The following is a 22,867-nucleotide window of genomic DNA, read 5'->3' on the forward strand; positions in this document are numbered from 1 at the left end:
TTTAATTAGTAGAATATCGTAAACCTGATTTTTTTTAATTAAATTAACATTAAGAAATCTTATTATCAAGTCTAATTTATTTCCGCTCTCGAAACCGTTATTATTATAGCGGAGTTTTCGGTCAAATTGGCTATTGAGTTTATTTCGCCCTAATTTTAACCCTAATTACCGTCTCATTTTATTATTGCTTGTAGTTCTTTACTTTTACCCTTTTACTTATATATTCGCTATTTTCGTTGCATGCGAGAGAATTACGCTAATTTCCCAACAAAAACCTCGGTTTCCTCTTCGACAAAGATTTAACAAAATTAATGCAAACATGAAAATATAATACTACGAGAATGATTAGTCAATAAAAATCTTCACACCCAATTATAAAATTATTTGATTTTAAGTTTTTATAAACAATTAAAAAATTAAAAATTAAAATAAAAAAACTAAACTTTAGTATGGGTCCCACATATCTTTTAAGGAAAGATTTAACTTTTGACGGAAATCTTTGACGGTGTTAAAAATAGTCCCTTAATCGTAAACTCTCATAGTTCGAGTCCTTAACCGTAAAAAGATCATAGTTCGAGTCCTTATCTTAGACTTAACTCTTTGATTTTCCTATGAAAAAAGATTTGAAATTTGGTAAATACTAAACAATATTTTCCTATTTTTAGTCATATTTTATGGGGAAAGATTTGTAATTGCATTTGATTTTCATATTTTATGGGGAAAGCTTTGGAATTTGGTTGCTATGGTAACAATATTTTCGGGTAAACCAAATGAATGTTACTAACTACCTATGGTTGATTGGAATTCCATTTAATTTCCATATCGAAAAAGATTTCAAATTTGGTAGAAATAGTAATAGTATTTTTTCAATTTTATGCATATTTTATGAGGAAAGATTTGTAATTTCATTTGATTTTTATATTTTATGCGCAAAAATTTGAAATTTAGTAGATATGGTAACAATATTTTAAGGTAAATCAAAAGAAATTAGAAATTCGAGCAAACATATTACTAACCTTAATTAGATGAAATGAACCATGGATAGTTTTAAAATGATTCTTCAAACTAATTAATAAATAATAATATAATATAATATAATATAATATAATATAATATAATATAATATAATATAATATAATATAATATAATATAATATAATATAATATAATATAATATAATATAATATAAAGTTTTTCTCATGACTATGCTACGTGTCGATCAAAGAGGCAGAAAGCTTCAGAATTAATATAATATATGATATATTGATGATACTATAAAAAAAAAATTAAGATATTGAGATAAAGTTAAAACATGACGATCTCGTAATGAATATATCATGATAAATATAAGAATCAACTCATTTATTCTATATTTAGTGAAATATTCTTTTGATTCTTTCTTTATTTAGCCTCTTAATGTGTGTGTCGTAAGGGCATACGTTGGAAAAACCCTTATTATATTAATAATCTTCTTATACCGTTACACGTAGCAAGTATTTGATGTATCACAAAAACCCATTGAATTTCTTTTTTTTTTACCTATTATGTCTCCCACTAAATTAGTGGGAGACGGTCTTTCATGAGACCTACTGTGTATCACAAAAACTCTTTGTTGATGTATCAACTCATCATTATATTTGCTAATCATAACAACATGCATGTGATTCTTGTTATATTTTCCCAATTTGTGAATAGCTTATGTAGTGAAATAATTTATTTGATTAGACGTTTGCCCTCCAATTGAAAATTTCATTTTCCATCAACAAACTTTGCCAACCAAGCGTGTGGGTAGTAAGTTCACAAAAACAACGTGGGCTTAACTGAAAAATCCAAACGTACAAGTAACTATTTCACACCGATGGCTAGTTATAAATAGATGCTCACTTAGATATTAGATTCATAAAAATATTTATTTTCAATCTTATATTTTTCAAACTATAAACATAAATATCTATTTTATCGTGTGTGTTTTTAATAGTAGCAACTTGTCAAATGAAATCAAGTCGCAACGGCGGTAAAGTCTTATTATGTCAGTTATATGGCCGTCCGAAAATTGTATATATGGTCAATCCCTGCAGTAATCGTAAACCTGGAAGATAATTCACCATGCACGGACTATGACCCGTTGACGTTGATCAAAAATCAATTGTTGGCTATCATATTATATTTCTTCCAAAGAGCACCACTACGATAGCCAACAATTGATTTTTGATCAACGTCAGCGGGCCATAGCCCGTGCATTGTGAATTATCTTCTAGGTTTACGATTACTGTAGGGATAGACCATATATACAATTTCCGGACGGCTATATATAACTGACATAATAAGACTTTACCGTCGTTGCACGACTTGATTTCATTTGACAAGTTGCTATTATTAAAAAACACACACAGATAAAATAGATATTTATGTTTATAGTTTGGAAAATATAAGATTGAAAATAAATATTTTTATGAATCTAATACCTAAGAGAGCATCTATTTATAACTAGCCATCGGTGTGAAATAGTTACTTGTACATTTGGATTTTTCAGTTAAGCCCACGTTGTTTTTGTGAACTTACTACCCACACGCTTGGTTGACAAACGTCTAATCAAATAAATTATTTCACTACATAAGCTATTCACAAATTGGGAAAATATAACAAGAATCACATGCATGTTGTTATGATTAGCAAATATAATGATGAGTTGATACATCAACAGTGAGTTTTTGTGATACACAGTAGGTCTCATGAAAGACCGTCGCCCACTAATTTAGTGGGAGACATAATAGGGAAAAAAAGAAATTCAATGGGTTTTTGTGATACATCAAATACTTGCTACGTGTAACGGTATAAGAAGATTATTAATATAATAAGGGTTTTTCCAACGTATGCCCTTACGACACACACATTAAGAGGCTAAATAAAGAAAGAATCAAAGGAATATTTCACTAAATATGGAATAAATGAGTTGATTCTTATATTTATAATGATATATTCATTGTGAGATTGTCATGTTTTAACTTTATCTCAATATCTTAATTTTTTTTTAATAGTATCATCAATATATCATATATTATATTAAATCTGAAGCCGTCTACCTCTTTGATCGCCACGTAGCATAGTCATGAGAAAGACTTTATATTATATTATATTGTATTATTAATTATTATTTATTAATTAGTTTGAAGAATCATTTTAAAACTATCCAGGGTTCACTTCATCTAATTAAGGTTAGTAAATATGTATGTTCGAATTTCTAATTTCTCTTGATTTACCTTAAAATATTGTTACCATATCTACTAAATTCCAAATTTTTGCGCATAAAATATAAAAATCAAATGAAATTACAAATCTTTCCTCATAAAATATGCATAACACTGAAAAAATACTATAACTATTTCTACCAAATTTGAAATCTTTTTCGATATGGAAATCAAATGGAATTACAATCAACCATAGGTAGTTAGTAACATTCATTTGGTTTACCGGAAAATATTGTTACCATAGCAACCAAATTCCAAAGCTCTTCCCATAAAATATGAAAATCAAATGCAATTACAAATCTTTCCCCATAAAATATGACTAAAAATAAGAAAATATTGTTACTATATTTACCAAATTTCAAATCTTTTTTCATAGGAAAATCAAATGGAATTACAAGCAACCATGGATCCTTACAAATCTTTGTTTTTTTAAGGGAAATTTCTTTTTTTTTTAACACTTTGTTGGTAGAAAAAATAAAGAAAATAGAAATAGCAATGATGTAAATCTTCATAATTGGCATGACACCGCAACACTGCTCGATTTATATTTGGACATAGAATTTGTGTATTGAAATTTAGAACTAAAAGTTCAAAAAAAATTGTCTAAGATTTCGCCAAATCCGAAACCTATACTGCAATTTTAGGTGAAATCAATTTTGAACTTTCTTGTTTATGTTCAATTTGGTAAATTTATTTAGCTAACTTTTGTAGATCGTTAGCAAAATCAGTTTTTGGTCAAGGGGGTGGACGAGTGACACTTAAAATTTTGAAAATAAGATTGGTTGTTCATCCATTTAACATACGAAATTTAAAGATGAGACAATTAATTTGGAATAATTTTTCGAGAAAATGAAATTTAGGAGTAATAACTCATAAGTATTACCAAGATAATTCGTTGCCCTTCTGTTTAATATCAAGCAATACATTAAAAATCATAATTTCAAGGAAATTAGAGAATCTAGGATGGTTAGTACAATGAACTTAAATTGACAGAAAATTAAAACAATGATTGACCTCAAGGCCCTCGTTCTCAATAATGGATGCTCCTCTATACCAAAATTCATATCCACAAAAAAAAAAATCCAAATTGAAAGAAAATTATTATCAAACCCACAAATATATCATAATATCATAGACTACCATAACGCAAATCATGTTTGAATAAATTAGCATAAACCCTAATCATAATAATCAATTTTGAGATGATAATTATTATATTTCACCCACAAATTGACAACAATCGTCACAAAAATGGTGTTCAAGTAATAAGAATGGTGCAATAAAAATGGAGGAAAATGAATACCTGAAGGTTGGAGAGGACGGAGATGACGACATACACAGGAAATGAAAATAAGACCGGTCCATTAATAAAAGCCCAATATATAAAAGAAAATAATCAGTTAAACATCAAGAAACCAACTCGACAACTCCATTTCCATGATTTATACTCATCTTCGTCTTTCCCAACCTCCCTTGTTGATGGCCATCCTAGACATTGATGCCACCTCAAAATCCAGCATCAAGACGACGACTATCCACTTCGCGTAACTCCTACACACAAAATTCATGTCAAGGCTATGAATTTCTCATATAAAACCTTTGGTTTTGAAATTAAAATTGGCTGTCATTGTCTAAAACTTTAGATGACAAAATAACGCCTTCACAATTATATTTAGTTTTTAAAATAATTTGGGAGTGGCGAAGTTAAAATTTTTAGAAACTTTTATGAGTTATTTATGATGTAAAAAATTGAAACGCATAATTTTTAACATTCAAAGTTGTCTAACATAAAAATAAGAGTACTCAAGTTAAAACAAGTTGTTTAAGATTAGAAATATTGAGTTTTAATTTGAAATCTGAAACCCATAATATTTAATTTGAAATGGAGTAAATCAATAGCTTATGTGAAGTAATTTAATAACTCAAAAGTTTCCAATATTATTACATGAGTAATCAAATTAAAACCATTAGATTTCAAACCTGGCTGTTGGTAATCGTCATCACCATGGCTCGGAGGTGGGCATCTCGACCTGGTATAATCGTTCCCGCCTAGGAGGGGTGATTGGTATGGCGTAGGGAAAAGATAATGGCCACAAATATTGTTTTTGTTATTGTTTCTCAATACTTTTAGTGGCCTAATTTTCCTATTGTGGGAGAGTTAGTGGAGATTACGCTATCGAGCAAAGCGGTTGTATGTCTTCTGATGAATTACAATAATTGCAGATTTTTCCAAGGTTTTGTCAAGTGACAGGGAAATATATACGCGAGTGTACTAGATGGTGAGGACATAACGTAAAGAAATGTTCAATGTACATATTGGGTACCGTAAATTCCAGTTTATTTATTTTTCCTTCAATAATGTTCAATGACAACAGAAAAGTGATGGTGTTAGGTTAGAGTTTCTTAACTGCAAACTTTGAAAGTTGAAGTCCTTATCTGAAAAAAAAAGTGATAGATAGGTCCTTCTCTTTGAATTAACTCGTGTAAATTACTGTCACGAGATTCAATGTAAATTAACAACGGATTCAATAACGATTAATAACTTTTTTTTTTTTTTTCAAATCGTTTTTCTCAATGAGATCTACGATCATCACCGTGCACTTTGACGTCCACGCCTAAAGAGAATCTAGAAATAACGCTCCAATACGAATGAAAACAATTCACATGAACAAAGAATGAAAACCTAAACTTGTTAAAACAATCGATCAAATTGCCATCTTCAAACCTGCAGTTTATTAAATAAAATAGATCATGCAAAAAGAATAAAATAATTTACCTATAATCGTCAAAATAATATTTGAGGGAAGAAGAATTTACTTTTAAGATGATCACTTGGTTATGGCATAAATGGCGTAAATGATTCCGGGAAGATATCCGAAAAATGTCAAAATAAGGCAGATCCAAAACTCTACCTGCAATAATACATTACGTATCGTTACCGTTTTGTTTAAATTCGACATACATTGCTAATATTTCCCTTGGTCATTCGTTTACATACGGTTATTTAAAATCTCTTTAGACAATTGACTAAGACGGAGGGAATACAAATTTGCGGGGTACCTGACAGCCATATTTGAGAAAAACGCCAAGAGGAGGAAGGATAATGGCGAGTAAGATATCAATGCAGGTTGCTGTGGAGTCTGACATTCTTCAATTCCTTTGGTAACTCTTTGTTGTAGCGGCGTGATTTTCGAGGTTTTTGTTTAGTAATCTTCTACTTCTAGTATGGGTATTACGGAGTAGATATCTTTAGGGCTTATATAATAAGTCGAGAAAAAGTCATATCTACCATTCTATACTAGTTGAGATCCCGTGCTAAAGCACGACATTTGTGAGGGTTAAATTAATTGAGCTTTAATTTTTACATAAATGAGTTGTAGTTATAATAATATGTTGTAATCTACTGATTATAATGTTAGTAATATTATAAAAAAAAGTTTATTATTCAAAGGACTTTTAGATTAAGTTATTTTTGTGTGAATCTATTTTTATTATTAAAAATAATGATAGCATCCTAGATCTTTTTATGAAGAGAATATATAAAAAAAGCACAAAATAACAATAATAATATCACATTTTTATATTGGACATTAAAACATGTTATCTTGTATAGTTGTATAAGATGGAAAAATTGAAAAGAGCGAAGTTTACACGTTTTATTTATATATAATCAGTTGATTTTTTTACTTAGCTTTAATCAAACTCAGTTTTAATGTCAAAATTTATTTATACATCATAGCTAATTTTTGTACGTTATTTAAAAAGGCAAAATTTATTTATACATCAAAATTTATTTATACATCTTAAGATTTTGGAGATTTTATTTGTATTAATTATACTCTTTAGTTATACTCTATAATCTATATTATACTTTATACAAACACTAAAATGTTTGGAGCTAGAACTTTTCTGTGTATAGAAATATAGGATACTGAATATTTTAATTGTGGCAAAGATTGCACATATAGTTATGAAAATTCTATTATTATTAAATAAGGTAATATTAATATAAATATCAATATTTGGAGCCCACCGAGTTTCTTGTTTTACAGAAAAAATTATACTTACACATTGATTTTTTTGTTGGCCCACTAATGTATTGAATTGTAGTGAGTTAAGATGACAAAAAAATAGGCCCACTTATAAGAGAATGCATTTAGGCGGGAAAAACATTGAGTTTTCTTATTCTTTTAGTTTAGTGGGGATTCAATATAAAAAATTAAAAATATTCATTTCTACCATTACAATTTCCCTTTTTGCTCTCTAAGAAATAAAATCTTTTTGGGTAAAGGAGTTATGAGAATTATAGTGTACCATTTATGATGTGTCAGGCGGACCGAGAAGGAAAAATAAAGTAAGAAATCGCGTTTATTTTAGGTTTGATTATCGAAAAATTAAAACACGATCGATCATGACAATACCACATTCAAAATCGATCTAAAACCCAAAATAACCCTACCCAAAATGAAATTTGTAGCAAGTCTAAATCCGACCCTAATGAAAAATAGCGGGATTGACCCATTTATCAAATTTACAACGCCCAAGTCTGTAAAGTACGAGAAAATACTTATTTGGTTTTATTGAATCGACAAATCTTATAAATTTCTGACTATATTCAGCCACATGTATTATTGTTGCCTTGTTTGGTATATCTCATTGTCTTAAAAGTATTAAATGGCCATTAGCAAAAACCATAAGTAATTAAGGGTATTCCAAATGCAAACCTTCATTTTGATCTTAATGACTTAATGCATCGTATGATTTTGTAATCAGTTATTATAATGCTAAAGGAGAATGTTAATTCTTTTTTTTTTTTTTTTCAAATGATGTGCAACGACAGTGTAATAGCGGAGAGGAGATTCAAACCCGTGACCTATTATCATAATACCCCAGTTTTAACTTTCAACCTTGGGTTAAGACTTAAGACCTCTTCTAAGAGAGTATTGATTCGAAAAATGTTTTTCCTAGTGCCACGGGAAATCCAATGTAACATCAAAAATATTTGTAATGTTGATACACTAACAACTCTCATTGATGATAGGAAGTTTAAAGTATAGATGTATCCCTTGGAGTTTAAGCAATGACACAATGACAGTGTGTTCACTTTGGTTGGGTTCTTCTGCTTTTGCTTTAGGGCATTATTGTTTTCCACACTTGACACCAAATTCAACGAAAATGGATCCTCTCCATTTCTTTCTTTCCATTTCCCCTCCATTTCCTCTCTTAAACTCATTTAATAATATTTTTCCCACCAAATCTCATTATCCTTTTATTTTTACCCATAAATTTTGAGCCGTTCAATGATACCAGAATACAATCTGGACCACCGAAAAGAAATGGCCTCTCCATTTCTTTTTAGGAAATGGAGAAAAACTCTCCTCAAATTCAACTAACACTTTCAACTAGTATATGACTATCTTCTCACTTGCTAAAGTCATGTATTGATTTTAAGACCGTCTTAAAAAAGACTTATTGTTGATGTATTCCTTTTCTTCAAATGAAATTATATTCATTCCGGTAGCAGTGTTTACCTTTGAACTATATTTCAAAAACAATCCTTGTATATTTTCCGGAATAATAGTTAAGAATACACAAATTCTCATTTGTGACGGCACATATCCGTCACTCTGGAGTGACGGATACCATTTTACCTCACAAAGTACCCACTTTTTCTCTCTCTGCAACACTATTCATGTGATCCACTTTCTCCACTAACCCATTTTGTTACCATTTTAACTCACAAAATATCCGCCACAAATGGTGACCCGTCACAAGGGAGACCAATTGTTAAGAATAACAAGTTGAAATGAAGGTTAGTAGTCCCCTAGTCGGTACCAATGGCCTAGTAACCCCATGTTGTCCAAAAATCATTGAGAAATTTGAAACTGAATTTCACATGGTCTCCAAACATGTTTACGAAATTGGATATGGAAATAAATGAAAACATTTAAATTTCTACAATTCAAGTCATAAAAACAAAATCACTTTCAGATTTCTAACCACTATCTAAAAAAAAATTATTTACAAGGAAAATGCAGACAAACCTATACTCCCTATTTACCTAATAATTACTCCTATATGACTAACTTTTGATAAAAGGATGATTTTTTTGTTTTGTGTGAACAGTATAACCAAAAACTTGATAGGGACTGGGGGGACGTAGTATAGGAATTTCGGTAGCATCTCATTTTATTACACTATAGTTTATGGATAAATTTGGGCTTTGGAGAGTGTATGCCATTTACGTAAATAAACCAAGAAAAAGTCGAAGAAATGACCGAACATTCCTTATTGATCGCCGAAACATGTAAATATAAGCAAGCAATCATCAATCCATCATGTAACTAACATATAAGCAATCACCAATCCATCATGAGTTGCTTTTTTTTTCAATTTTTTTTTTTTTTGTGGAATTTTTCAATTTTAGACATTAGAAAAATATACAATCCAAAATCTTATCCCCTCAAACTAAAATTTGATAAGCTACAAACCTCCCTTTTCATATAGGGATAATAACACGTGCATAATTTACATTCATACGCATAAAAGTTGTAACTGAAAAAAAGTTTCCGGCAACTCATCATCTGAAAAAGAAAAAAAAATAGGGCCACACAACATAAGATGTAGCACAATACAGAAGTCATTAAATAGGATGGAAAAAAAATTGTACATCATATTACTAAGGTATACTCACCGTGCGATCCTCTCCTCTCTAGCTTCGAGAATTTCCACTTCCTCATTTGAAAGTATATCAACAATTGGTTCGAAAACATCCCAGTCTTTCCTTTTCCTGAAACACAAGAATTTGTTCATAGATTAACGCCTCATTTACTTCCATATACAAGTAGTCGGTATGTTGGAAGGAGCGGTTTTGCAATTAAGACAGTTAACCTCGGGGGCGGACCCAGGATTTAATGTATGGGGTAGCAAAAGAAAAATAGTTTATAAAAATGCATGTGAAGGGTTTCGAACCCGGGGCAATAGGTGGAAAACCAAAGCCTTTACCATTGAATCACAAGATATTTATTGTACATTTAGTGGAATAATATTTACTTATCTACTATTCAGCAGCAATAATTGGGGTAACAAAAATCCGTCTTCTACACCAATTTTTTTATGTTTGGGGGTAGCGGACGCCACCCCTTGCTACTAGGTGGGTCCGCCCTTGTCCTCGAAGTTGCCAAACAATATGAGTTGTTTAGACCTTTCATGAGTGACCGCATAGCTAGTAATCTAGAGAACTAGTGATTGTTTCAGATGAATAAGCAAGCATGTTGGCCAAAGAAAACTTTATGAACAAGTATGCAAGGAGTCCTCACGGCGATGTTCGAGTATGATGAGAACGGTACGAGCTGAGGCTGAGGGGTGAAGATAATAGATAATAGCACCATGGGACTCAAGTAGGACTTAAAGTACACAATACAACTAAGCAGTGAATTATTCTTATAATACTAGAATAATGCAAATAGATATGAACTGGAGTTTTACCGAATGACGCTCGATTTGCTGCCAAATAACTTCATCAAGTCAACTGCAGTCACACCAGCTTTGCTGGAGACAAAATCACATGTCATGGTTCAAGCAAAAAAATGAGACTGGTTTATCTTTATTAATTTATTACTCTCCCATCACATACACATGGTCCCCTTTCGACTCTGGTAGTTAACTTAGACGGCTATTTTCCATAATAATGAGAGAACAACTTTTTGAAAAGATTATATGAAAATAACATCTTTTATAAGTAAATCACACATTACAAATTTGATATTGTAACTTTACATATAGAAAGAGAGGTAGTACAAATAAACATACTATACGTACCTAATAGGGACGTATTCTATTCCACGACGGCTTTTCTTGCTTACTTTTATTTCCTTTGCAGAGGTTACATTTTGAACTGCAATCTACAGTCACAATTGATGTAATTAACACTACTTGCCACAAGACTGTTTTTATTCTCAACAACACATTAGCAAGGCAAAAATGTAAGCACCTCATAAAGTTGCTCCCTTATAGCAAAAGCAATTGCAGGCTGCAAAATTACCGAGACAGAATAAGCCAGGACGATAACTATAAGAAGAATTATCTAAAAGAAAATACAATATGGCAAAGTGCCACAAATAGATATGGTTGCTCCGCAATATACAGACTTTCAAACCATCATCATTCATCACTTATGAATCATAGCTTGTTTGCCATTTTTATCAGGTAGAGTAGAGCCTAAATGAACTCTAAGCATGTGGGCACGAGTTGCTATACGCACTGTCTTAGGTTTGGGTAATTCCTTGAACTTTTTCGACAAATTAAAATTAATAATTTCTTCTCTCTTTATAGCTAGCAAGTATCTCTAACTGTGAGACATCACTGGCGATTTCAAGCTGATACAAGATGTTTTCTGGTGCAATCATCTTCCTCCATTACTGAGCTAACATTTATACTCCAACTTCAGAGAATAAGCCACATTTTACTTTTCTCTTCTCATTAGAAAAATCAAATAAGGCGTTCACTGAAATGGAGAGGGATTGATAACCAATCCACTGATCTCATATAATTCTTTGTTCAAAAGTTTATTGGCAATTAGATTAAGATATTTCTATATCTTAGCATTCTCCGAATGTTCCAAACTTTTAAGTTTCAGCCTTAATACTTTAAGCAGAAAGATTCAAAAACCACAAGAATACACAATGTGGTGAGGAGAATTGAACTTGATTACCGCAACTTCTGGATCTTCAATACTCATGTCAACACAGAAACTCCTGGCAAAGTCCTCAGGGTCACTCTCCAGATTGGTCATATCCTGATCATCAATAGTATGTAAATCAACGAAGTGTAATATGAAATATTTAAGGTCATTTATAATAAACTGTGAACAGCTAGAAACCCAATAAAATCTTACCCACAAAAAGTGATCGCGAATAAGAGTATTATTTACTCGAAGATCTAACTGAAATGTGGCAATAAAAAAACGCATAAGATATCAGCACAAAATGAAAAGAAAAACTACTCCATAAAAAACCCTGAGGCTACATTGAGAAAATCAAACCTTGATAGGAACAACTTTCTCCCCAACAAACATATCTTGTCCTTCATAAGATCGAAATTCCACAAGCTGATTCTGCAAAAATTCAATGCCAGAAAATGAATGAAAAATAAAATCAAGTGTTTAGCTAGATTGCTCAATTCTAGAGAGTGAAACTTATAAAACCTAAATATCAAGCAGTAGTGGAGCAAGGGGCCTCTTTCTGGGTTCCCGGGACACCGCAAACAGAATATTTTTTTGTTGTATTTTAGTCCAATGTTTAGGTAAAAATAGAGACTTTATATTTTCATGTAGAAAAAGGTATTAGGGAACCCACAAAGAAATTTTTCTGGATCCACTACTGATATCAAAGCACAAATTGTTTTTGTTAATACAACTACAAGGAAAATATTATAATGAAGCAAAGCAAAACCCACGACTGGATGGTATCAAATCTTGGTTTCAGACATGATCTAAGAACAACCATCGCGGTCGTATCTTGGTCATTGCACTATAACTGTGGCCAATACCACTTTAATGCAGTCTCACTGACCTCCAAAACCTTGATACCCCTGGGTAGTGATTTAGGTGTCACGAGAAATACTTAATGACACGCACTATATCAATAGAGCTTTGTAGTTGACAGTAAATGAAAAGGACATGCATAACAACTCCAACGATAATTCAGAGTAGGCGTGGAATGAAGTCAGCATTAGATAAGACTTGCCATGAATCATTGATGTAAGAAACACAAACGGTTCACCAAGAAATTCAAACAAAGCCTTTATGAAAGACAGATTAGTTATAGTACATACAACTGAAAAGCAACGAGCATAGGACAGACTCAATGTGTTCACTAATAGACTCTTGGAAAGTAAAATTATACTCATAATATCTACAAATGATGATGCGATATTGCATGCATCATCCTCCTTTCTAGTTTCAACTTTCAAGCATCTCTAGCCTATACCAGCAGTTCTTGTGTAATAGACAAACATATTCAAGAATCAATCCACAAATCATAATTCCATAAGAACCTCTTGCAACTGTTGCCGGTGTAACACCAGTCCTCTTTTTTAAGATTACTGTGAATTAGTCTCACTGTCAGACTAGATAATTGTACATAATAACCATCTTTCAAATCTCCAGCAATGAGTAGTATCATCACCTCATACTCCCTTTTGTAGTGAAACGAGTAGCTCTGATGCCATGTCTAGCCATGCACACTAGTATATTCCATTCTTACAGACACCATCAAGCAAGCATGCAATATAAAATTAAACCCTTCCATTTCATCATTTAGGCTTGTTCGGGTTGGTTTGGAGGGAAAGGGAAGGATACAGAACCACTTGTTTGGTTAGCAAATAGGGGTAGGAGGGAAATGAATTGATCTATGTGCCCTCCTCTAAGCCAAAGTGAAATCCTTCCTCCATATGTAACATTTGGAAGGAAAACCCGGTTCACTCTCCCTCCCCTCCCCTTCCCTTTCCTATAGTATAGCAATTATTTAAACAACACTATAGTATAGCATAATATATCTTCGCATTCTATCTCTTGTTGAAAAAGCATAATGCATTTTGTGTTCCTTACTTGAATAGACTGAGCAATCTGCGTAACAAATCCTGGTGGAAGCTTCAGGTCCTTTGCAGTTCTTTTTGCAAACACCACAATCTCGGAATCGGGATCTGAAAAAAAAATTAGTAGTTGAAATGAACACCGCGTAAGGTAATGGACCACATTAGCTAATGGTAAAAATAATTCAATAAACAGCACATGTGTGCAGCACTAGTACGTAAATAAACCAGATATAATAGCGGGTTCAACTCAAGTAAAATTTGAAATGCACACGTTTGCATGCCCCAGTTGCACAATTATCTACTTCTCGTAATATTATCAAACAAAAGGAAGGAAACTTAGTTGGTTAAAAACCAGACAACGTGGTTCTACAGATGATCAAACTTAACCTTAACCATGATAAAAGTCCATCCGTGACCGGAAACTTATACCAAGTACAGAGCAATCTCCTGTACTGATGGTTGAAGCATTAATTTTAAAAGGCACAAGGTGCACAAAGCGATAAGTGCTCTTCGCGTTGACAGGTAAGGTTGTAATGTATGTCTCATGGACTTGAGGTGCACTATTTTAAAATTTAATTTCAACCTAACAAAATTATATCTTGTGCCAAAGGATCTTTTACCGAGTTTGCAAAGAGGCCAAACAAACCATCTCAGGGAAGGTAGGAAAGAGAAAGAAATTCTTTGCCTTTATGTTTCTATCGCTACTTATGCGTTATTTGGTAGGAGAGGAACTGTCAGATCTTCATTCCTAATATTGATTTCCTTAGGGAGAGTCATTTAGTTTAGCCTTTTTATGGGCAAAACTACACAGGTAGGTTTGATTGGATTCCTGTAAAGATTCTAACACAACTGAAAAGCTTGTAATTTGTTTTTTTTCTGAGGATCTCTTATACTTAATCCTTATGTTTTTATTGATTCACCAATACAAACTTTTTCTTTATTTTTAAAAAAAGAAAAGAAAAAAAAACAAGGAGTGCAAACATTTTAGAAATTAGAACACAAAACAAGAGAGGCCAAGGATAGAGGATGAAGTCATGGGTGAAAGAGCAAAAGAAAAAAAAAATAATTGAGTGAGACTGCAAGTCAGATGTATCGGCCATTGAGGTGTGGCCAATGCATATCAAGTGTGATTGTTGATGCCGTGGTGAGCTTTTGTCTAGGGCCACTGAGATGCTCTCGTTGAAGCTAAAACTGGTCATACTAAAAAAAACTACGTGGAATTTGGAAACGGTGACCGAGGTAGACATGCTTTCAATTTAACATTCAGATATATATAACGATGTAAGAGCACAGTGAAGCTGCCTATCACTGTGACCATAAGGTATACAAATAAAAACTTTCATATCCTATCAAGTCCAAAGTAATCTTGAGTTATGTCCCTCAAGTTCACTGATACTCACCAAATAAGACAATCATGAGTTATTTATATTTTTTTCTTTTTTTTGTACAATAACCTCTTTACCCTCTAGTCTATTTTACAACATTCCTTTTCCATTAGACGTAATAATCCAGAATTTTGCTCATTGAGAAATACGACTACCAGGTCTACCGCCATTTCGCTTTTCTCTCTTATTCTCAATGTTCTTAGATTTGTTAATTAGCTTGAATCCTAGGTGAATATCACCATTCATTCACCATAAGTTCTAGTATCCACAACCTCTCAATCCTTAGAATAAACAATTACATCAACGAATTATCAGAGAATTCAGAGTTAGAGTTATTAATCGTGCTATACTGCTATTATTTCTCTAACATGTGACCATGTCGCTTTTCGATGAGAATGTGTCTCTCTCAAAAACAATTCATAAGTTCGCGGCTACCTTCAAAAAAGTTCCCACGATTCACTCTTCATTATGTTGTTGGTCACTTTATCAGATTATCTGGGAGCCACTTTCAGATTTCAAGGAGGTTCATAGTTGGCCTAAAAATCGATCAAGATGTGAATGTGCAATTGTTAGAGCTGATAAAGAGCATCTTATTTTGGAAAAAAATGTTACACAGAAGATACCAATGATCTATAGGAGCTCACACAGTCACACAGTCACACAGTCACACAGTCACACAGTCACACAGTCCTTGCAGGAGTCCTTTTTATGTGACATTGGTGAACTAAATACATATCGGAATATTTCACATTTGGTACTAGTTGGATTTTGTGCCTTGTGACCCTAGAATTCCTGAAAGTAATATTCAAAATTTATTCATCGCCAATACCCTTGAGGACAAGGGTGATTTAGGGGTGCAGAAGATAACGTAATGAGAAATGTACCCGGAAATTTTGGAACACTATGGCCTTATTGTCTAACTCTATTTCTAATAGGACAAACATGAGTATAGTTTCATTTACCCACGTCTTTGATTCGGGTGGGAAAGCCTGGAAATCAAACATGAAATTTTGACACCACCATAGTCACTAACCTTTACAATATTGGAACGGGGTGTTGTAATGGAATGGGAGGCTCAAGGGGAGGTCTTTGATCGGGGACTCATGCTTGTGATCATATTAACATTAAGAAGTGTAACACATGTAGGTAGCAATTTTGTGACCATGACATAGTATTAAATCTTGGTTTGAGATTTGACCTCAGCATCAGCTGTCACGGCCTAATCTCGGTCCACTATAAAAAAAATGTCCAATATTTGCCCCCTATACGGTTGCGATAAAGTGATGAACTTCAAAACCTTGATAACTCTATTAGCTAAACTCTCTTATTCTCTCTTTTCTTCTCTAGGTAATTCGCTTAAATCCTAGGTGAATTTCTCCAACCCATTCGCCACATATTCTAGTATATACTATAAGTCTACAACCTATCAATCCTTAAATTCAACATTTGCATCATTCTCACCTACAACGAGAACGAACTGATTGCCAACTCATAAAACTTTGTCCGCAAAATCTAAAGACTAAGCACCCCCAACTCAACTACATGATTCATAAAGAAACATATCTCTATGGCGAAAACCTTCACACACAATCCTCGATTACTTTAACTCTCTTATGCTCTTTTTATTTCTTTTAGGTAATTAGCTTGAATCCTGGGTGAATTTCTCCACTCATTCACCACATATTCTAGTATATACTATAACCTATCAATCCTTGAATTCAAAACACCGAAAACTGACTGATTCCGACTAATGAAACTTTGTTGGCGAAATCTAAAGACTAAGCATCCCCAATCCAACTACATGATTCAGCAAGAAACATATCATCGACTGCGAAATCCTACACACCCAATGCTTAAATTTCAATGTAACCCCTGCCCCCCCACCTTCACCTCAGCTTCCCAAATGAAGATACATAATTTCTACGCTCAAAAACACAACCAAGATTGAAACTTTACTCGTAAATCACTACCCAGAAAGCATTAAAACATTACTCAACAAAATTATTGTGAATTCAAGCATAAATAGTGAAGAGGAAACCTGAAGGGTTCCAAGTAAAGGCATCTTTGTAACGCTGAGAATCAATTTCAATATCCAATCGAATTGGAACTAAATTATCTGCAGTTGGCCTATTCAATTACAATCCACCATGAATTATTTTGTAAGAATTAGGAAACAAGAACCACGAAATCTCATTTGTGACGCGTCATAAGCTTGTGACGTCTCACAAGCGGTTAAAATAATGTTTTAAAAAAAAAGGTGGTTGTGAGATGTCATAAGTCACTTTTCGTCACAAGTATGAATAGCTGAGAATCGCAAATAAGTAAATAATAAAATAAGAGGGCAGAGTTAAGTAGTTGGTTACATTCTGAATTTGACAGGAGCCTTGAATGTTGATGTTAATTGAGACTTCATGCTTTTTGCTTTTCTTCTCTGCTTTTCTCAGGTGTGTGTATGTATTTTCAGGGCAACGGACGGGGTGAGCGCCTCAGCGGTGAGCCGGTGACTCAATTCAATTTTTCTAACTTATTTATCGTATTACACGGGCTTTATACGGTTTCCTATTTTTATTTTACTTTTTCCTTTTTAGGGGTTCCAATCAATCCCCGACTTATTCTTGTGTAAGGCGGTTTTACCGTACAGTCGGCCTTTTGGAATTTCGAGGTTACTTTTCAAGATAGGGAAGATTACTTTTACTTTCATAATTTAGAACACTATAATATTGATCAAGTGTTACGGCGGTCTGGATTCTCTCCATTTCCTCAAAAGAAGTGGACATCCATTTCTTATCAACGGTCCGGATCAAATATTGTAATGAACCAACGCTTGTAATCGTTTCATAAAAATAAAGGTTTAATAGATGGTGAGAGAAAATATATTAAAATATGGTTGTATTAGAGAGGAAATGGAGAGAATGTAATGGAGATGATCTAAATTCGTGTTACGGGTAGGGATGGGCGGATGATAGTGAATCCAAGACCCTATTCAGGTTCGCTTTGATCAGACCCTGATAGGGCGGATATGGATCTCATTTTTATAGACCCAATGGATATGGGTGGACCTGGATCTAGAAAAATTTGTGCGGATAAAGATATGTGTCTTGTCACTGGACCCAGCCCCTATTTTTTAGATATATAAGAATAACTAACGTTTATAGGTGTGCGTGATGTATTTGTAGAGTTAAAAGCTTTCACTCTCTAGTTCTCTCTCCCCCCTCTCTAAAAAACAAAACCCTAAATCCTCGCCCTTTGCTGCCGCCGTTCTCCTCCTTCCTCCCACCGCCACCCATCAACCCCCTACCATGTCGCCGGGGATGGGGTCTCTCAAGACCTTTCTCCGGCGACCCGTCTCCTCTCTTCCGATTAACCCTCCTCCCTTTCTTACCCACACCCGGTTCTGGATCGTACGGGTCTGCCCGTTCCTCTCGTTCGTGGTGTATGTGGGCTGTTCGGGTCTTATCGGACGAGTTTGTTGAGGTGGTGTGGCAGGGTGGTGCTTGGATCTGGCGGTGTTGTGGGTTGGTAGGGAGGCGGTGGCTTCCGTTTTTTTTTCCTGTGTTCCGCTTTATTTCCTTTATGTTTATGTTTAATTTCCGCTTTCGTTTTTGTTTCGTCTCTCTCTTTCTGAGGGCTCTGTCCCCGTCTATCGATGGTGTCCTTCTCTCAGTTTGAGAGCTTTCGTTTTCTGGTTCGTTTGCAGTTTTCTAATAAGTCAGCAGAAGATCAGCGTTGTTATAGATCGTTATATGGTTTTACATATTTTGTCCGATTCATGGCTACAATCAATCACGTCAGAAGAAATGGATACTCGTCAAGGAAGATTCGGAGACCCTCTTATGGGTGAAAGCCTTTTGCGGCGAATCGATGATAGAGACTTTGTTGCAGTGTTTCATTCTTTGAACAAGAATTTATTTCCTATGGTTGTAATCGATTTGTATCCGATTGAGCTTGGCATATGTTGTAGATGTCGTATGACTTTTTATTAATGATAATGATCTCTTCTCAAAAAAAAAAAAGAATAACTAACGTTTATAAAAGTCGTGTTTTCTTATCTTTCATTCAATTTTCTTAATATCATTTTACTTATTTCGTAGTCATTAACGAATTTACAACCTAATTTAAATATTCGAGAAATAATAAATAGCTTTTTCATTATCCAAATAATAACTTACGCGATAATTTGTTACTTTATAATGTAAATGTCGACATATTTTATATGTATAATTCTATTAAACATTCTAATGTGTTTTATGTAATTTTAATAGTAAAGGTACATTTAAAAGATGAAGAATTTAATAAAAAAATGAAAAATATCGGACCTATTTAAGATCCAGATCCTATGGATCTGGATTTGGGTCTGAAAATTTTAGATCGACCATGTGGATATGGGTCGGATACGGATCTAACATATATAATATGGATCTAGATATAGATCCTATAGGACCCTACCGAGACCCTAGTCATTACCATCCCTAGTTACGAGGGAGAAGATCAAGATGGACCAAATGTGTAATACTCCGTATTTTATAGTGTAGTACTCGGTCGAGTATGAGGGTGTACTCGACCGATTGGAGTGTATTCGGGCGAGTGGGTGTGACCGAGTAAGTTAGGGATATTGATTTATTTCTGTTTTGGTGTCACATGACCGAGTAATGGTGACACTCGGTCGAGTAAGCCTCTTGTACTCGACCAAGTAGGTCGATCTGAGTATGTTTTCGCCAGTTCAATTTCGTGTTTAAAGGGAGTGTTTATATTAAAGCGTAATCGGTTTCTTAAACATCGTTTAACCCTAAAAACATTTCTAAAACATTCCTAATCACATTTCTACTTTTCTTAAATTGGCATGGATATCGATCCCGGATTTTGGATTAAAGCTTCAATTCTCATAATTCTTTGTTAGCGGGATCTAGTAAGTCTTAATATGTTTATACATCAGATTTAATTGTGCCCTAATCCTAGGTTTTGGGAAACTGGAGGAAATCAATAATTAGGGATTTTATGTTGGCTAATTAGAATAGTTAGTAACTAGTTTAGTTCCCGTGCAATTTATGCACGGTATATATAGAGTTTTACTTTTTTTAGTGTATTATATTCATGATATTTAAAGGGTTCTCATAAATTCACGGGGTGAATGTATGGAGCCACGGATATTCCAAACATAAATGCCCCTATAAGAGTGCTTTGTGGGCCCTACACATAAAGCTGCATTACATAACAAAGGATGATTTAGGCATATGGCTTATATTTCCCGTGGATTGGTCTATGCATCCCGCGGAAATATGAGCACCCTATTTAAATTAACTAATTTTTTATTTTTTTTACATTTCTCATCGTTATATTTTGATTTGAAAAATCAAAGTCAAAATCGTATTAATCATGAAATGAGTATTAGAGATTAATGGTGTTGTTTTATAAAATTTTACTGATAACATATTTTTAGCCGCACCTTTTTATCATAGAAAATCAATGAATTTTTTTCATATGATTTTTTAAACAAAAAAAAAATAATTCCTTTTTATATCATAAAAAGATTGGAGATAATTTTGTGTAGAATGTAAAATACTAAATGACATAAATATATAAATCTGAAAGATTATGTGTATTATAACCCAGCATACTTATAGAATATACTAAACATAACCAAACTTTATTTTAGGAAATATGTTTAGGCGGGAAAATTTGGAGTTTCGCCTATTCATTTAGTAAATAGGGGATGATATATGCATTTATTACTTGTAGGTGATGGATTTATGAAGAATTGGTTTTGATTGCTCTATTGTGGTGCGCGGATTTGCTAATAACGTAGGGTTTTCCTACTCAGTACAGTTATATGAATGATTGTGAGACGGATGTAGTATTGTGTTTATGTCATTGATTGATTGATTATTATTGTGTTTGTGAATATTGTGATTATTGCAGTGGTGGTTGTGGTTGTGGTTGTGATTGTGAAGCAATGTCGGGAGATTGACTTCACCCCTTGTATCTCTCCTTGTGACTTTCGTCACCTGCAGGATGTGCACATTAAGGATCTGGCTACACTCGTGATACCCGTCGTCTAGTACCAAAAATAAATACCTAAAACAACTAACAGAAGCTAGTGGAAGTAGGGTCGATCTCTATAGGGAGGCTATTATATCTATCTTCTAATCTAAGTCCGTCACGGTAACAATTGAGTGATTTGAATTTGTTTTCTAATAACTAAAGGAGATTAAGGCAAGAGAAAAAGAGCAGTAAGTGTAATACTACGGATTTTATAAGCTAAGTACTCGACCGAGTAGAGCCTACTCGGCCGAGTAGTGCCAAGAGTGTAGTTTGTTTGGGTTCTGCCAAGGAATACTCGGCCGAGTATGGTGAATACTCGACCGAGTAGAGGATACTCGGCCGAGTATACATTTTACTCGACCGAGTATCCGGTCTGACGGGTTATACTTTCCGCGATTGATTTAGAAAGGATTAGAGTTATTTATAAACGCAAAACAGTTTCCTATTACATTTCATAAAACCTAATCACTCAAACGACGCTCTAATCCTCTCCAAATCTCCCCTTGTGTGTGTGTGTGTGATCATAGCAAGTGCATTCATCCTTTGTTTCTTTCGCCGGTAAGTCTTTATCCCTATGTTGTTGATGATTAATTATAGGGTTTGTCTTTATTCATGAATTGGGGGAAATGGGGTTTTGCAGTTAGTGATTGGAACTATATGATTGTTGTTGTAGGTGACGATGTGGTAATTGTTATGCATCTGTATGGTTGATTGCAGCGTAAGCGGATTGCGAAAAGGTAGGGTTTCCCTACTCAGTTCTTGTGTAATTGATTTGAGATATTTGTTGTATTGTGTATGATTGTTGTCACGATCATCGGAGTGTTGGTGTTGTGGTGACGGTGGTGATGTGGTTGTGTTTTGACGGAAGTGGTGTTGTGACAGCTGTGATGCTGTGGTATGTGTGATTGTGGTGGAGTCACTTGCGGGAGTGGCTTCACACCCTAGTTCGCCCTCCGTGGAACCCGTCACGGGAGGGAATGTGCACATTAAGGAACAGGGATTGTTAGTCGCTCGTTGATGAGCTGGACTAGGTGGGGATGGGCTGCGGTCACCCACTGGCGGCGAGGATTACCTGTTGCGATGGGTAATCTGGCAGGGCTACACACTTCGGTGTGTAGTCGGTTAATGTGTGAAATCGGGAGACCGGTGATGGAGGATGATCAGTCGGTTACATTATTTGTTTGTCTTATTTGAATTATGCGTGAATCGACCCCGTGTTGTTGTTTTGTAAAACTGCGGTGATCCATTCGGGGATGGTGAGCAGATATGACAGATAATGCAGATGTTTAGTTATGGGACGGACATGGGGAGACATCACTTCGAGTCTAGTTTCCGCCATTACGAGTTTAGCCGTCAATGATTTGATTGTATTGAAGTTCTTACACTTTTAGTTTGAGTTGGTTTGAGATAATGTATTCGTTAACTCTTTATACTTTAATAAATGTTGTTTGGAAATTGTAACTTTGATATACTAACCTCGGGAAACCGAGATGGTAACAGCCTTTCATGCTAGGGTAGTCCTTGGTAAGGTACCTTGGTATGAGGGGGTGTTACAAAGTGGTATCAGAGCCGACGATTCCGGCACCTAAAACTAATGAAC

General features: G+C 34.0%; 2 protein-coding genes across 3 annotated transcripts; both read right to left on the minus strand.

Moving 5' to 3' along the window:
• Positions 1-4,592: 4,592 nt before the first annotated feature.
• On the minus strand, positions 4,593-6,519 carry LOC141642466 (hydrophobic protein LTI6A-like). The gene is made up of 4 exons (XM_074451279.1): positions 6,308-6,519; positions 6,065-6,159; positions 5,228-5,972; positions 4,593-4,798 (listed from the first exon to the last, which is right to left on the minus strand). Exons 1-2 carry the CDS (start codon positions 6,392-6,394, stop codon positions 6,076-6,078), a joined length of 171 nt encoding a protein of 56 aa, XP_074307380.1. The 5' UTR covers positions 6,395-6,519; the 3' UTR covers positions 4,593-4,798; positions 5,228-5,972; positions 6,065-6,075.
• A 3,045-nt stretch (positions 6,520-9,564) lies between these two features.
• Positions 9,565-17,752, minus strand: LOC141642467 (chromatin structure-remodeling complex protein BSH). 2 transcript variants are annotated; one of them, XM_074451280.1, is made up of 11 exons: positions 17,592-17,752; positions 17,267-17,355; positions 13,857-13,951; positions 12,291-12,362; positions 12,144-12,191; positions 11,961-12,044; positions 11,241-11,279; positions 11,069-11,151; positions 10,736-10,798; positions 9,942-10,037; positions 9,565-9,831 (listed from the first exon to the last, which is right to left on the minus strand). In XM_074451280.1, the coding sequence occupies exons 1-11, from the start codon at positions 17,639-17,641 to the stop codon at positions 9,828-9,830; spliced, it is 723 nt and encodes a 240-aa protein (XP_074307381.1). In that variant the 5' UTR covers positions 17,642-17,752; the 3' UTR covers positions 9,565-9,827. The 2 variants fall into 2 exon arrangements, with proteins under 2 accessions (XP_074307381.1, XP_074307382.1); XM_074451281.1 differs by lacking the exon at positions 9,565-9,831 and having other exon boundaries at positions 9,938-10,037.
• Positions 17,753-22,867: the final 5,115 nt, after the last annotated feature.

Source organism: Silene latifolia, chromosome 2 (genome assembly GCF_048544455.1).
Source record: "Silene latifolia isolate original U9 population chromosome 2, ASM4854445v1, whole genome shotgun sequence".
NCBI classification, from domain to species: Eukaryota; Viridiplantae; Streptophyta; class Magnoliopsida; order Caryophyllales; family Caryophyllaceae; genus Silene; species Silene latifolia.